At 41.1% G+C, this 13,901-nt stretch overlaps 1 protein-coding gene across 1 annotated transcript in view; it reads left to right on the plus strand.

Moving 5' to 3' along the window:
* Positions 1-13,901, plus strand: part of SULA (NAD(P)-binding Rossmann-fold superfamily protein) — a 608,848-nt gene that overhangs the window by 178,100 nt on the left and 416,847 nt on the right. Inside the window, exon 4 of the mRNA XM_089431599.1 lies at positions 2,330-2,448. Coding sequence (XP_089287725.1) covers positions 2,330-2,448 — 119 coding nt within the window. The remainder of the gene's footprint in view (positions 1-2,329; positions 2,449-13,901) is intronic.

The following is a 13,901-nucleotide window of genomic DNA, read 5'->3' on the forward strand; positions in this document are numbered from 1 at the left end:
CACCATAGGCTCCTCCTGTTCTGCGTCCACCACAGGCTCCTCCTGTTCTGCGTCCACCACTTGAACACGGTCTCCCTCTCCGTAAGTGTTATCCAACCTACGCCCAGTGTCTCTGTATCTCCGACCTTTGTAACAGATGTAGGGTTTTTCCCCCTGTGTCATAGATTTGCTAGCTCCACAGGCTAAGCTAGATCTATGCTCTGATACCACTGTAATATCCCTTATCAGGAATATTCCTCAAACACAAGCAAACTCCAACCAGAGATGGACTGGGAGGGCATTTACCAGATATGTTGCCTCTGAAAAGAGGACGAGATTTGGAGGCTACCTGGCCCTTTCCAGACTCTGTCTAAGAGTATTGGAGAAAACACACAAATGGTATAATGGTCGAGAATGCTCAAAGAGCTAAAAATAACAATGGTGCAGCATATAACAATATAACCATAATAGATACTCGAGAAATGCAGAGAGAAATGCTAAGCCATTTTATTATACTGAGTAATAGAATGAGTATAGGAGGTGATCAGAAAGGTGGCACCTCGACTTGCACAAGGCAAGTGAAGAAATACACTCAGAATAGCAAAGGAATGGCCCCTCTCTGAATTGCGTCCAAGCTGCTGGAGAACTGCCATGCTGCTGCTGCTGCTAGAAATCAAATTAGGATTTGGGGTTGCTCCCCTCCTTAGAAAAAGCTGAAACTCTGGAATCGGACTTTGCTCAAGAAACCCAGAAAAGCCCAGAAAGCTTTTCTGAAATGGCTGACCCCCAAAAATCACCCCCTTGGGGTTCTGAGCAGTCCCTCACTGCTTTGCGTTGCTGCTGAATGAAACCCTCCAGAATTTTGCTTGAAACCTCTGCCAAAACTCTCCAATATGCGAGGGCTGATCCCCTGCTCAATCTCTCAGCACAAATCCTACTGCAAACCCTCAACCCAGACTCCTGCCAAAAAGAACTGCATCCCCCTGTCAGTGCTGCGCAGTCCTCCAAAACGCTAATGAAACTGCTGCTGGAATACTGATGAAACTACTGCTGGAATGCTAATGGAAATACCTTGCCCGAGAAGGCACTCGAAGTCCCTCAGGGCTAAGGGTGAGATATTCGAACGGACACACTCAGTGCACTAAACAATGCCGCAGACTAGCTAAGCAACCAGCATGCTCTAAGTCGAAATGACTATCACAAATGCTCATAACAAAATGATCAAAATGAGGGGGCTCCTCTCTCCTTTATAGCCTTTGCCTCTTTCAATCCCAAGGCTCACCTTCTCCTGCGTGATTCCCCTCTTGCCACGTGTTTCTTCCCTCCTGCGCAGTCCCTACATGTGTCTGCGTGGGCTCCATTTCTGCGTCCCCCCTTTGGCCCCCTTGGCTTCCCTTTAAGTCACAACATTGTGCTACTAGGAAGTGACTTTTTATTCTAAAAGTGAGTTATGTCCCCCTTCCTCACTTTTTTATTTACAAATAACTATATAAGGCAAAAATTGAACAAAATCGAATATTCCAATTAGCCATGGCTAGTTAGGAATATTACAATTACATAGAATCCATTTCTTCCCAAGGATTCATAGGTCTAGGAAGCCCCTTGTCAAGGTCTATCCTCCAAACCTAGGCCCAAGTGTCCTCTTAAGCCCTTCCTAGAGAGTCTCTCCCCTTGCTTCTTAAGAAAGCAAGCCATTTAATTGAGTCTCTCCTGTGAATAGGCTTTAGGAATCATCCTTATCTTGTCATTGATCCATCCTTTTAGTGATTCGTCTCATACCGGGACTCCCATCGGTGAAAGTTCGTAAAGAGCAGGGATCCTTAGTTGAGGTCACAGTGGGCTATCTTTCCATTGTTTCCCCTTGACCTAGTAGTTGCTCTTTAGGATCCCCTCCTAGGACCCCCACTAGTTTGAGCTGTAAAAGACCTCAACAATTAAATCTATTTTGTCTTAAAGATAAATTCCTACTGTTCTGGGCATGCTTGTCTGAAACATTATCAAGTAAGATCTTGCAAATTGTTAATTTCTTGTAAGGCATTTAAAGGAGTTAAATATTATTGTAAGATCTAGTTTTATGCATTTTCTCAATACTAAACTATTTAGAGCTTTATGTATTTTACTATTTTGTGCACTATTTGAAAATTTTTATTGAATACTTGTATAAGAGCTTTCAAACTTGTGTTTCTTGTTGGCCCTTTTGCTTGTGAAAATGAAAACTAATCTAGAAGTGAACATATTTTTCTGTGTCCTTTTACATTTTTTTTTTTCACATTGTGTAAAGAGACATTATTGATCTACTGACAAAAGATCATAAGCTATTAATAAATTTATATTCCTGGAATTATTGCAGCAAATGACTACCCTGGTATTATAATTGTTGAGGAACCAGGGTGGACGAAGTATATCCACGGTTCAACTGCAGTTGTCAACTTGGCGGGAACACCTATTAGTACTAGATGGTCCCCTGAGGTGAATGACTATACATAGTATGGAATATGATTTTTTTTTTTTCATTTAATATATTTGCTGGGGAAGATTACAGATAATTTGTTTTATTTTTGAACTTAAAATTTCACAAATTCACTTTTGCTTCAGCCTTCAACATATCAGAACTCAATAGAAGGATGTTCATCTTTCATAGTATTTGCTAGTGAGGTTATTTTTTCATGCTTAGATATTCATTCACATAATAACTCATACATTTCCCAAAAGTTTATGTATTTGAAAATTTATAAAGAAATGTCTCCCATGTACCCAAAGCTCACATGCCTACGCTTTGACTAACTAGGCATGTCTATCAGCACTCGTAAATACGATGAAAGTAATTTAATAATGTGCATGGTGCTTTCACATTAGTAACTCATACAATATCTTATTACTCTATGTAACACCATTTGTAAAGCTAAATCTTATTTAAATCTTGGGTAGGAGGATGGATTATACTCAAATAGTGTTTGGTTATTAAAGCAAGGCTAGGTAGTACAGGATGAACTAATAGAGTTTTTGTTGTTTATTCCAAGGATAGGATAATGAAACATACTATAAGAGCTAAGCCACATGGCACTAGGACACACGGATATGAGTATCTACCATGGGACACTTTGACCTTGGACATAGGCATAGGGGAGACATTCCTTATATATATATATATATATATCAAATTAAAAATCACAAATGCTTAAATGAAATATAGATGTAGAGATTCAATATTTTTGAAATTAGAACATTTTTAATATATTGATACAACCAGATAATATGTTAGTGATGGTCAAACACAAGAAGTTACTGTTGTTTTTTCATTAAGTCATTTGGTGTCATGAAAATCAAAATGTATTACACTGCTATCAAATCACTAATACTATAGGTGTGAGTGCTAATGGAAAATGCAAAATAGAGTAGATACTAGAACCATATATGGAAAGTTTCACAGCTGAAAGTGAAAAAAATGAAGTAAAATTTGGTTTTTCCTTCACCTGCGTGATGGTATATAGAAGCCTCTTCTCACTTGTTGAAAGTGAAGAAGATAAAGGCAAAATTGCTTTTAATCATCCCATAGTTTCCTTTTTGGCATGTTGGTGCCCAAAACATTGGGACACATCTAGTGCACCTCTTCAGCACATGTTTGACATGTGTCCTAAAATAGGTGTCATTCACATGTCCTAATGTGTCAGGCATTAGTACACACCCAGTTTCTTAGCTTTAGAGTTGTGTTCTGGGCCAATCATTGTGGTCACAATTAAATTGTGGTTTTCTTTTTAGAACAAACATATATTCACTAGAGGTTAGAGCTAAGGCAAACATGTTGGATCTACTTTTCTCTGTTGGAATAGGAAGGCAGCATGAACACAATATCTAATGTAAATATCTTAATTTCAGTGTTTTTTGGCTAAATAAAAAGCAGGAAATTGTATTATATATTAGAGTTACAAAATGGTTCTAACAGGGTTTGGTCAAAAGTTGGCAATGGATCTTGTAGAGATGGTTCCTTCAAAGGCTGTCAAAAATCATAACTGAATAGAGTAGATGTCATTCTATGGGGCTTATATCTCACCCAAAAATGAAGAATAAGCTGTTTCATTTTGAGTATTCCAAAATAAAGATCATGTCCAACATTTTTGACAAGAGGACTAACAAAACAGAGTAAATAGAGCTCACCAAGAGGTAGAGTGTTCTGTCTTTGGCCACACTGCCTATGTCTTACTAATAGAATAATAAATTAACTGGAAAAGCAAAAGCGCCAAAGGCAAAAGGGATTTGTGTTGAAAATTGACAGCTATGGGATGAATTTTCTTGAATAAAATTTCATTTCCAACCTTTCTAAAGTGACCTTCTAAAAATAGAAAGTCATGTCTATCTTTGCAACCATGACTTCCAAAAATAGTAGATCACTTTCCATCAATTCGTAATCATATATATATGTGATGGAAAATCACTTAAGTTGTCCTTAATCAATCTCAATTGTTTAATTTTTAACGGAATCATCAATGTTATTATTATTATTATTATTACTACTATCCTCTTTATGATATTATTGTATTATTATTAAAAAGAAATTCAAGTCTCTCAATTGTGGAACTCAATCATGTCATATGTAACTCCTCTCAATTAATGCATATGTTACTCTCTCTCTCTCTCTTTAATGCTCTTACGCACCTCTTACACTCTCTTACACAATTTAATGACTCGTCATAAAAAGATTCCTCTTACACCTCTTTAATCCATAAGTTACACTTTTCTCCTAAATGCATAAGTTACATTCCTCTCCTTTATGACATAAGTTACACTCCTATTTCGGTGTTGCTTTGTGGTAGCATCGGATGTGCTCTAGCCATGAAAATTGGTGGAAAGGCTAAAGCACATGAGATCTCCAAGACCCAAAAATGGTTTGGGGAAATTCTATCCAGTTAGAGAGATATTAAAATAATTAATATTTTTAATGGAGCTCCTAAGTCTAAACTTAGGAAAATTAAAATATTAATGGGTATTAATATAAAACTGGGTGAGAATGTTCTAAATGACATGGATCAAGCCAAATCTAATCTTAGCCGTTGATTAGAGACTTAATCTCAGGTGTTGAAGATTCAACAAGAAAAGTAAAAGAGGAGGCTTGAGGGTCAGGTTGAGACACACCAAGATTGATCAGTCAGTTCGATTTTCTCGAGCGGGGTTTGTTGAGAAAATTCGAACAAGTGATTTGAGTTGCAGCGAGGGTTAGTGAGTACATAGTAGAGAGGCAGAGATAGTGCCAGAGGGTCAATGCATTGACTAAGGAGGCTACACAGAGGCAGCAGGAGCCACGCAGAGGCAGCTAGAGACTGTGCAGAGGCTGAGGGGCCTGCTTGGGTGACACAGAGGGCCAGAGAGCTGGCGCAGAGAGGCAGAAGGCTGATGCAGAGAGGCAGAAGGCTGACGCAGAGGGTTCTAGAGTTACGCAGAGGCTAGCAGGGCTGACGCAGAGCCTCGAAGAAGCGTCGGAAGGATTTTCGTGGGGCAGATTAGTGTTGAGAAGCTGAATATCTGTCTCCGAGAAGAGGTATTACTGCCGTGTAAAAATATCTGTTCGGTGAGCTAGTTTGGCACTCTAGTTGTACTCAAGAAATCTGCGTAATAATAAAAGCCTCAGAATTGCTGCACCGGTTTCCCGCATTGGGTTTTTCCGGGGACGATTGTCAAAAAATAATGACGTCCCTTGTGTGTTTGTCTAGTATTTCAGTTGTTGATCTGTATATGAGTTAAGGCTGCATTTGTGTTTATTTTCAGTATTTATATGAATAAATAACTTTTTAAGGAATAAACAAGTAGGTGAAATAAACCAGATAATGCAGTAAGGATTTCTATTGAGTAACATTTAGAAATTTCAACATGGTATCAGAGCGTTGCAGATCACAGGAGGATTGAAGGCACCAATGTAATCAGAAGTATTTGCAGCAGTAGCAGCTGTCTCGAGAGACAGAGCTGCTCCTAAGCAGAAAGCAACAGAGGAGTGATGCAGAGGGCCTGCGTCATCATTTCGAGCCAGAGAGAGGGCCAACGCAGAGGAAGAGAGAGGCAGAATAGGCTCACAAAGAGCCACGCCATCCTACCCTGTCAGGTAGGCTTGACGGAGTTGGCCAGAGGAGTGATTCAGCCTTTTTTGGGATTGCGCAGAGCTGGAAGACTTGATTTCTTCAGTTGCTGGGGCATAGGGCGCTGTGGGCAGATTGTGGATTAGGAAGCTGGTGGGGTGCTGTTGCTGTCGAAGCAGAACAATACCTAATGGGACAGAACCAAGGTAGAGGGAGTCACTGCCTTGATGGATTTCTAACGAAGAAATCCAGATCCGAGTTGCAGTTGCAAAGAGGATCGGAGAGGAACATATCGATAGTTGGCAGGAAGATTTCCAACAGGGAAATCGAGACTTAGAGGGAGTCTAGGAGAGAACTTCCAGGAGGGAATTCGAGACTCAAAGGGAGTCTAGAAAAGGAGCAGAGACGGCAATGAACGGATTGAGGGATTAGGACAGGTTGGACGGGGCCTCCAACTTTGTCATCTGGAAGGCTAGGGTCCTGTCTGTTCTTGATAGACATCACATCAAGGGCTTTGCCTTGAGAATTGTGGTTATCCCAGTAGACCCAGATGATAATGACAAGTATGAGGATACAATGGCGAAGGCAAAGTGTATAATCCTTGATGGGGTCAAGGATCATGTCGTACCACATATTGTCGAGAAGAACACGACAAAGGAGATGTGGGATACCTTGATGACATTGTATTAGGGAACTTCCGTGCAGCGGAACATGTTATTAGAGAATCAACTGCGGTCGTATCAGATGCAGAAGGGGGAGTAGATAGATCTATACCTCCTCAGGTTGCAGGAGATTCGGGACCAACTCACTTCCATAGGGGCCACACCGGATCAGGAGTTCATGGTGAGGACCGCCCTGAATGCAGTCTCTGAGGAGTGGGAGACATTTGTCCAAGGCATTTTGGGCATAGCTATTTTTCCAGGATGGGAAGAGAGGGTAGCTCTTCGCTAAGAAGAGATCAAACGGTTAACCAAGGCGGGAAGTAGCAGCAAAGGAGGTCGAATCAAGAAAGTGGAGGAGGATGCGACTTTGACATCTGCTGGACAACAGGGGAAGAGGAAGAAGAAGCACATATCCAAGGTAAAGCGCTTCCATTGTGGGGAGATGGGTCATTGTGCAACCCAGTGTCCCAGGCAGAAGAATAAGGGAGAGGCTTCTGACTCCAAGGCAGCTTCGGCTAAGGCGGAGAAAGAAGTCGAGACTGATGATGACTGTGCCATGAGTGCTCATGCACCTCTAGAGAAGAGGTGGGGTGACATCGAGCTGTAGTCAGGAGGACTACAGAAGATGAGGGGTAGGATCCTTGAGGTGCCCAAACTCTTGGATCATATCCGACTATAGGAGCCCTTAACGATAGTAGCAAGATGGATGTTGGGTAGAAGCAAGATGCGATGGAGCGACAAGGCAGTGCTAGAGTGCAGAGGTCTGTAGCAGTGCAGTGGGGGTTGCAGCAGTGCGAGAGGCACAAAGGTGGTTGCAGCAGTGTGAAAGGCACAGAGGTGTTTGCAGCAGTGTAGAGGCAGCAAAGGGAGTACAGGATAACAGCAGAGGTAGCTTCAGCATCAAGAGGCTTCCGGACTGACAAGGATGTCAGTATTTTGGTAGATCAGTTGCTTACTTTTAGGTAACTGAGTTGCAGTGCAACAGTTAGCATTGTTACTGCTATGGGCAACATGTTGAGAGGGAGCTACAGTACAGATGTAGCAGTGGCAGTGGCAGAGCCATGTGCATCAGTACAGGAAGCAGCAGTGCAGTGGATGTTGGGCAGCAGGTCAAGCATCAGCACAAGTACCGGTGCTGGAGGATTAGTGTGATGTTCAGTGGTGAAGCATTACTAGAGCACATTCCTCACTAAGAGGGAGTGTTGATTTGTGGCAGCAACGGATGTGCTCTAGCTATGAAAATTGGTGGAGAGGCTAAAGCACATGAGATCTCCAAGACCCAAAAATGGTTTGGGGAAATTCCACCCGGTTAGAGAGATATTAAAATAATTAATATTTTTAATGGAGTTCTTAAGTCTAAACTTAGGAAAATTAAAATATTAATGTGTATTAATATAAAACGGGGTGAGAATGTTCTAAATGACATGGATCAAGCTAAATCTAATCTTAGCCGTTGATTAGAGACTTAATCTCGGCCATTGAAGATTCAATAGGAAAATTATAAGAGGAGGCTTGAGGGTCAGTTGGAGACACACCAAGATTGATCAGTCAATTTGATTTTCTGGAGCGGGGTTTGTTGAGAAAATTCGAACAAGTGATTTGAGTTGCAGTGAGGGGTAGTGAGTACATAGCAGAGAGGCAGAGATAGTGCCAGAGGGTCAACGCAGTGACTGAGGAGGCTACGCAGAGGCAGTAGGAGCCACACAGAGGCAACTAGAGACTATGCAGAGGCTGAGGGGCTTGCGTGGGTGACGCAAAGGGCCAGAGAGCTAACACAGAGAGGCAGAAGGACAATGCAAAGGGCTCTAGAGCTAAGCAGAGGCTAGTAGGGCTAACGCAGAGCCTCGGAGAAGCGTCAAAAGGATTTTCGTGGGGCAGACTAGTGCTGAGAAGATGAATATCTGTCTCCGAGAAGAGGTATTAGTGCCGTGTAAAAATCTTTTTTGGGTGAGCCAGTTTTGCACCCTAGTTGTACTCAAGAAATTTGCATAATAATAAAACCCTCAGAACTCCTGCACCTGTTTTCCCGCATTGGGTTTTTCCGAGGACGATTGTCCAAAAATAACGGTGTCCCTTGTGTGTTTTTTCAGTATTTCAGTTGCTAATTTGTATATGAGTTAAGGCTGCTGCTGCATTTGTGTTTATTTTCAGTATTTATATGAATAAATAACTTGTTAAAGAATAAACAAGTAGGTGAAATAAACCAGATAATGCAGTATGGATTTCTAATGGGTTACATTTAGAAATTTCAACATTTGGCATATGTAACTCCTTAAGGCATAGGAGTTACTCCCTCATGAATTCGACCTCCTTGCTCTTCCTATATATTTGTGACTCTCATCTTCACTTGACACACTTGTGCTTGTGAGAGGAGAATTCGAACTTGAAAAAGAGAGAGTTGGAGAGTCTAGAGGAAGATTGAGAGAGAGAGAAAGAGTCTTGAAGAGCAAGAGCAGATCTTGGAGAGCCAAAGTGATTCAGTGTTTGCATCAGCTACTGCTGTCAGAGATCTTCTTCAGATTTGGGTGAACTTCTTCATTTTCTCATTGTACTTTGTATCTCCACTGAACAATTGATTTCTAATAGAAGAGGAATTTGGTTGGGTTTTCCCCTCGTGGGTTTTTCCCTGGTCATTGACCTAACTTCTCTGTGTCTCATTGAGTTCTTAGCTGCCTTCAATTGTGCATATGGCTTATATGGTTTATGATCTATCTACAATTACTTATCTTATTTTGCAGCATAAAGAAGTTTCGGATTTAAGTGATTATAACAACATAGAGCATCAAAATTTCAACAATTTGAAGGTTTTGTTAGAGTCATTGTTTACAATGGTCTCCTCCTGAAACTTACCCTCTTTTGCATCCAAGAGCATATCCATAGTCAATTGTAGTGTTTGAATTGTTGCTTTAATCGGTACCATGTGCCTTCTAGGTTTAGACAAACTAGCAGCCCAAAAAGTTGGATCTGGGTATTGGGTCCTGTTGCAAAGTGGCTATCTCCCATCATGGCAAGCGCCATGAAATCCATAACCCATAGGAGATTGATAGGTATATAGAAGAAGGTCTACCGACTATGGGTGTGGCAAGGGTCTTGCATGGTGATCTTAGAAAGGAGTTCACAGTCTTTCTCAATGTGGGTTTGGACTTTGTCTCTTGCTTTAAATTCCATCTCTTCCATGTTTTTTACTGTGGTTGGGAACCTAGAGGTGAAGTTCTTGCCATTATCCTTGCCAAAGGTAAATATACTGCAAGGAGCTTGGATAACTTGCTTACCTTTGAGATGAGCAAGGCACTTGGTGGAAGTGGTACCAAGAGAAGGTTGGGCAATTGGTGTTGCTTTTTTGGTATGACCATAGTTTCGTCTCTTTGATAACTTTTTCCCAAACTATTTTCTTCTAGGACAACAACAATTTCTTCATCTTTTTGGCTGAGGGAAGCTAGTAACTATCGCCCATTACTTCCATCAATGAAATGTCTTTCTCTTCTTCCATTAAATTCCTAGTGCTGGTGGCTACAATAACAATGGAGATTCCAAAGGTTCAGAGCTTTTTTTGCCAATATGTTGATCATTTGATAGGAGACCCATGTTAAGCTAAACAAACACGACAATGATGAGGGTCCAAAGATGCACATTAAGCTTGTTCATGATGTAACAGAGAGGGTTCAAGAGGGAGGATGAGCTATGTTGGAGGGAATGATTAAATGGAATGAGGGCAGAGGGATGGGCCTCTTTTCCATCCCTCCTCCCTTTTACTGCCCTCTGCTTGTTGTTGGCTATATAGCTGCCCATCTGCCACATTAAGTTGAAAAAACACTTTTATATAGGAACACCCCTATTTGAGCAAAATTAAGGGTTAGTTAGTCCCACATTTGGGAACAAGAGAGAGTTAGCAAGGGTCTGATCAAATATACATGGGAAATTTTTTGGATGTGCTGGTTTTATGTATATTGAGTTCCCAATTCATAAAAAATATCACAGGAAATCCCTCATTTCATCACTTTTTTTATCATCTGATCTCTTCTCTTTGCAAATAGTTGCAGTCATCAGGAATTTAAGTTTTGTGCATCTTGAGTTAGGCAACTTACTTTAAAAGTATGGAAATAACATTAGTTTTGAAATTTCCTTAAATGGCAGTAAATGGAATTTATTCTTCTAACGGGTTAGAAATTTATTAATTTTCTGATTAATATTTAATAAATTACACTACAATTATTCACAAATAAATTCTATGGAAGCTAAATAAAATGCTGGAAAATAGATGCACACACATAATAAAATAAACACCAATATTTTTGGACTAGTGCAGCAGATGAGGGTTTATTTTTATTATTATGCAACAGTAAAATCTGAGTACAATAATCTGGATGCCCAAATGGATATCGTCAGCAAATAATCTGGTAAAAAATATAATGGAGAAATTTCTTTCTTCTGCAACAATTTGGCCTCCCTTTGGCCTCCCTTTGGAACTACTCCAACTGGTCTGTCTAGCCTTCTCTTGCCATTAGAAAAATTCGCACTACCTTTTGGAATGACTTTCCGGCCTCCGGCAGCCGATCTAACCTCTGCTTGGCAATTTGTCCTCTTGGACTGGCTAACTTGCACTTGGACAACTTTCTCTGCAGAATATTTTGGCCTCTCTTCTCCTGGCTCTCCGACATTGGAATAATCCTTTGGAACTATCTACCCCTGCTCCCTCAATCACTGATGCTCTCCTTCTCTGGCTCAAACTCTTCTTCTTGTTGAATCTCTGCAACTAGATAGCTCGATCTGCCAAGGAACTTGCTCTTCCTGTGTCTATCTCCAACCCATCGATCTGCTCTTATAATCTCTTGTTGGAGCACCAACGACCATGATTAAATCGTTATCAACGGCTAAGATCATCTTAGACTTGATCTGTGTGAGTCTCTAGAGCTTTCTTGATCTTTCTCAATTAATTGCTGTTAATTAATCAATTTTCCTAAGTTAGACTTAGGAATTTTTTAATTATTGATCAGTTAACTTAATTGAGTTGTCTCTAGGTGTTTTCTCCTGAAACCTTTTCTGGGTTTTGGAGATCTTGTATTCCTTAGTCTCTTTGACACAAATCAAGACTAGAACACTTGTCTGATGCTACAAAAAACTAACACTCCCTCTTAGCGAAGAAGGTGTTTTGTCTTTTCCACTCCACTACTATTCTCATCGATTTGATGAATATCTTGAAGCCAGTAGCTGGACCAGCTCACGCTGCCAATGTCTGACAATTGTGATACAACTAGCTCTCACTGTCCATCAACACTATGCATACTCTCATTCATTTGCTTACCCTGTAGTTGAACCATTTTGCATCTGCACTATTGTTGACACTACACTGTGCTTCCCTGCACTGTTACCAACACTACCCGCACTGCATATGATCTCATGTTGCTGTTGCTGTTGCAACTACTGCAATTGAGAACTGAATTGCCCACCTCATCTGATAGTGTTGATGCTTTTGTGCTGCCACTATGCTGATGGAACCACTGCAACTGTGTGTTTTGACGTCTTGACCTCTCAGAATCTGAAGTGTTGAGCTTCTATAGGGTTGCTCCCTCTGAAGCTAGACTCCCTATGAGTCTCTATCTCCCATTGGGAAATCTCTTCTTTTCTTCCAGCAAAGCCTCTCTTCTGCAACTTACACTCCTGCTTGCACGCTAGCTGGATTGCATAGTTCTACTGTGGGAAAGTCAACCTTGTCTTTGGAAAACCCTTTCTGTCTCTTGCTGCTCACTGAAGCTACTCGCTCTTCCTCTGGATCACTTCCCGATTCTAGCACACGATCTGTAGCCTCTGCAACATGGATTGGTTGACTGTCTGGCTAGAATTGTGCCTTGCTCTCTGCAACTAGACAATTTTCACTCCCTCCCTCGGCTTCAACTGCTAGAAAACTCTGCCTCCTTTCCCCCTTTCGAAAACTGGAAAACCTCTCTGGTTGGAACTATGCCTTGCTTTCTGTAACTGACCAATTCTCATTGCCTGTGTCACTGCAACTAGTTTTGCAATTGTCTCTCCAGTATTGACTGCAACTAGCTCTGCGACTATTTGTCTGACTGCATCCTGCTAACATTGATCCTCTTGCTACTCAACACTGTGGGCCCTCGTAGGAAAGGTAATGATCCTGCTTCAACAAGTGGAACCATAATTTTAAAAATCTGCTGGCTCAGACCGAAAATTTGCCAAACTGGCCGGTTAGATAGCCTTGGCATCAAACCGGAATAAAAAATTGGATTCGTTGGTCGGTTAGGACTAGTTAGGTGCCAAACCGACTAGTTTTTTAACCAAATCGGCCGGTTTGGCACCTAACTAGTCCTAGCTGGTCGATTTTGACACTAAAAGACTAGGTCGACGGGCGCGAAGTTGGGCGGTTTTGTGGGGCCCGCAGATGGTTTCTTAGGGTGGTTTTTCCCAAACCATGGGCAGATTTACATCCAAATTTGCTCACTTACAATTATAAAAAGTTAAAAATAAACCCAATCTCTCATTTGCCTCACACAATTGATTTCAAGTGTGTGAGAATTTGAGAGCTTGGGCAGCGTTGCAACAACCTTGAGTTTTGGAGCAACAACAACAAGTTTGGAGGTTCTTTGTCATCTTGGAGGAGCTTTCTAGTGTAGTTGGCATCTTTGGGAGGAGACTTCATCAACTAGTTTTCATTTCCAACCTTCCAGGTATGATTTTTCCCTAAAAGATTTCCAGATTTATTGGTCTTTGTTTTTAATTTTTTCCCCCTCTTTCAAGTTTCAATTTTCAAGTTAAAATGCATTAAGGAAGAACTAGAAGGATAGTAGTTGATCATAGGTTTTGCATTTTCCTATTTTATTTGCAGATCTCTTTCATTCAAAATCTGAAATTTCACCATCCATTATGGCCCCAAAAGCCAAAGATGCTGCATGGGTTCACTGTGATGTTGTTGATGGAAAAATGTTGTGCAAATATTGCAAGCACCCAATGGGAGGAGGGGGTATTTATAGGTTGAAACAACACTTGGCTGGTATAAGAGGCCAAGTAATCCCTTGTGATGCACCAAATGAAGTCATAGGGCCTATTAGGAAAGAATACCTTGAAAAGTTTGAGAAGTATCAGGAGGCAAAGGCTAGGGAAAAGGCTATTCAAGATGAAAGTGCAAGGAAGAAGGAACTTGAGGAAGCTATGGCTGGGGGAGAGAGAGAAGCAAGTGGGT

This window comes from Pinus tabuliformis, chromosome 5_1, assembly GCF_031772625.1.
Source record: "Pinus tabuliformis cultivar Carrire ecotype Pingquan chromosome 5_1, CPIR1, whole genome shotgun sequence".
Lineage (NCBI taxonomy): Eukaryota > Viridiplantae > Streptophyta > Pinopsida > Pinales > Pinaceae > Pinus > Pinus tabuliformis.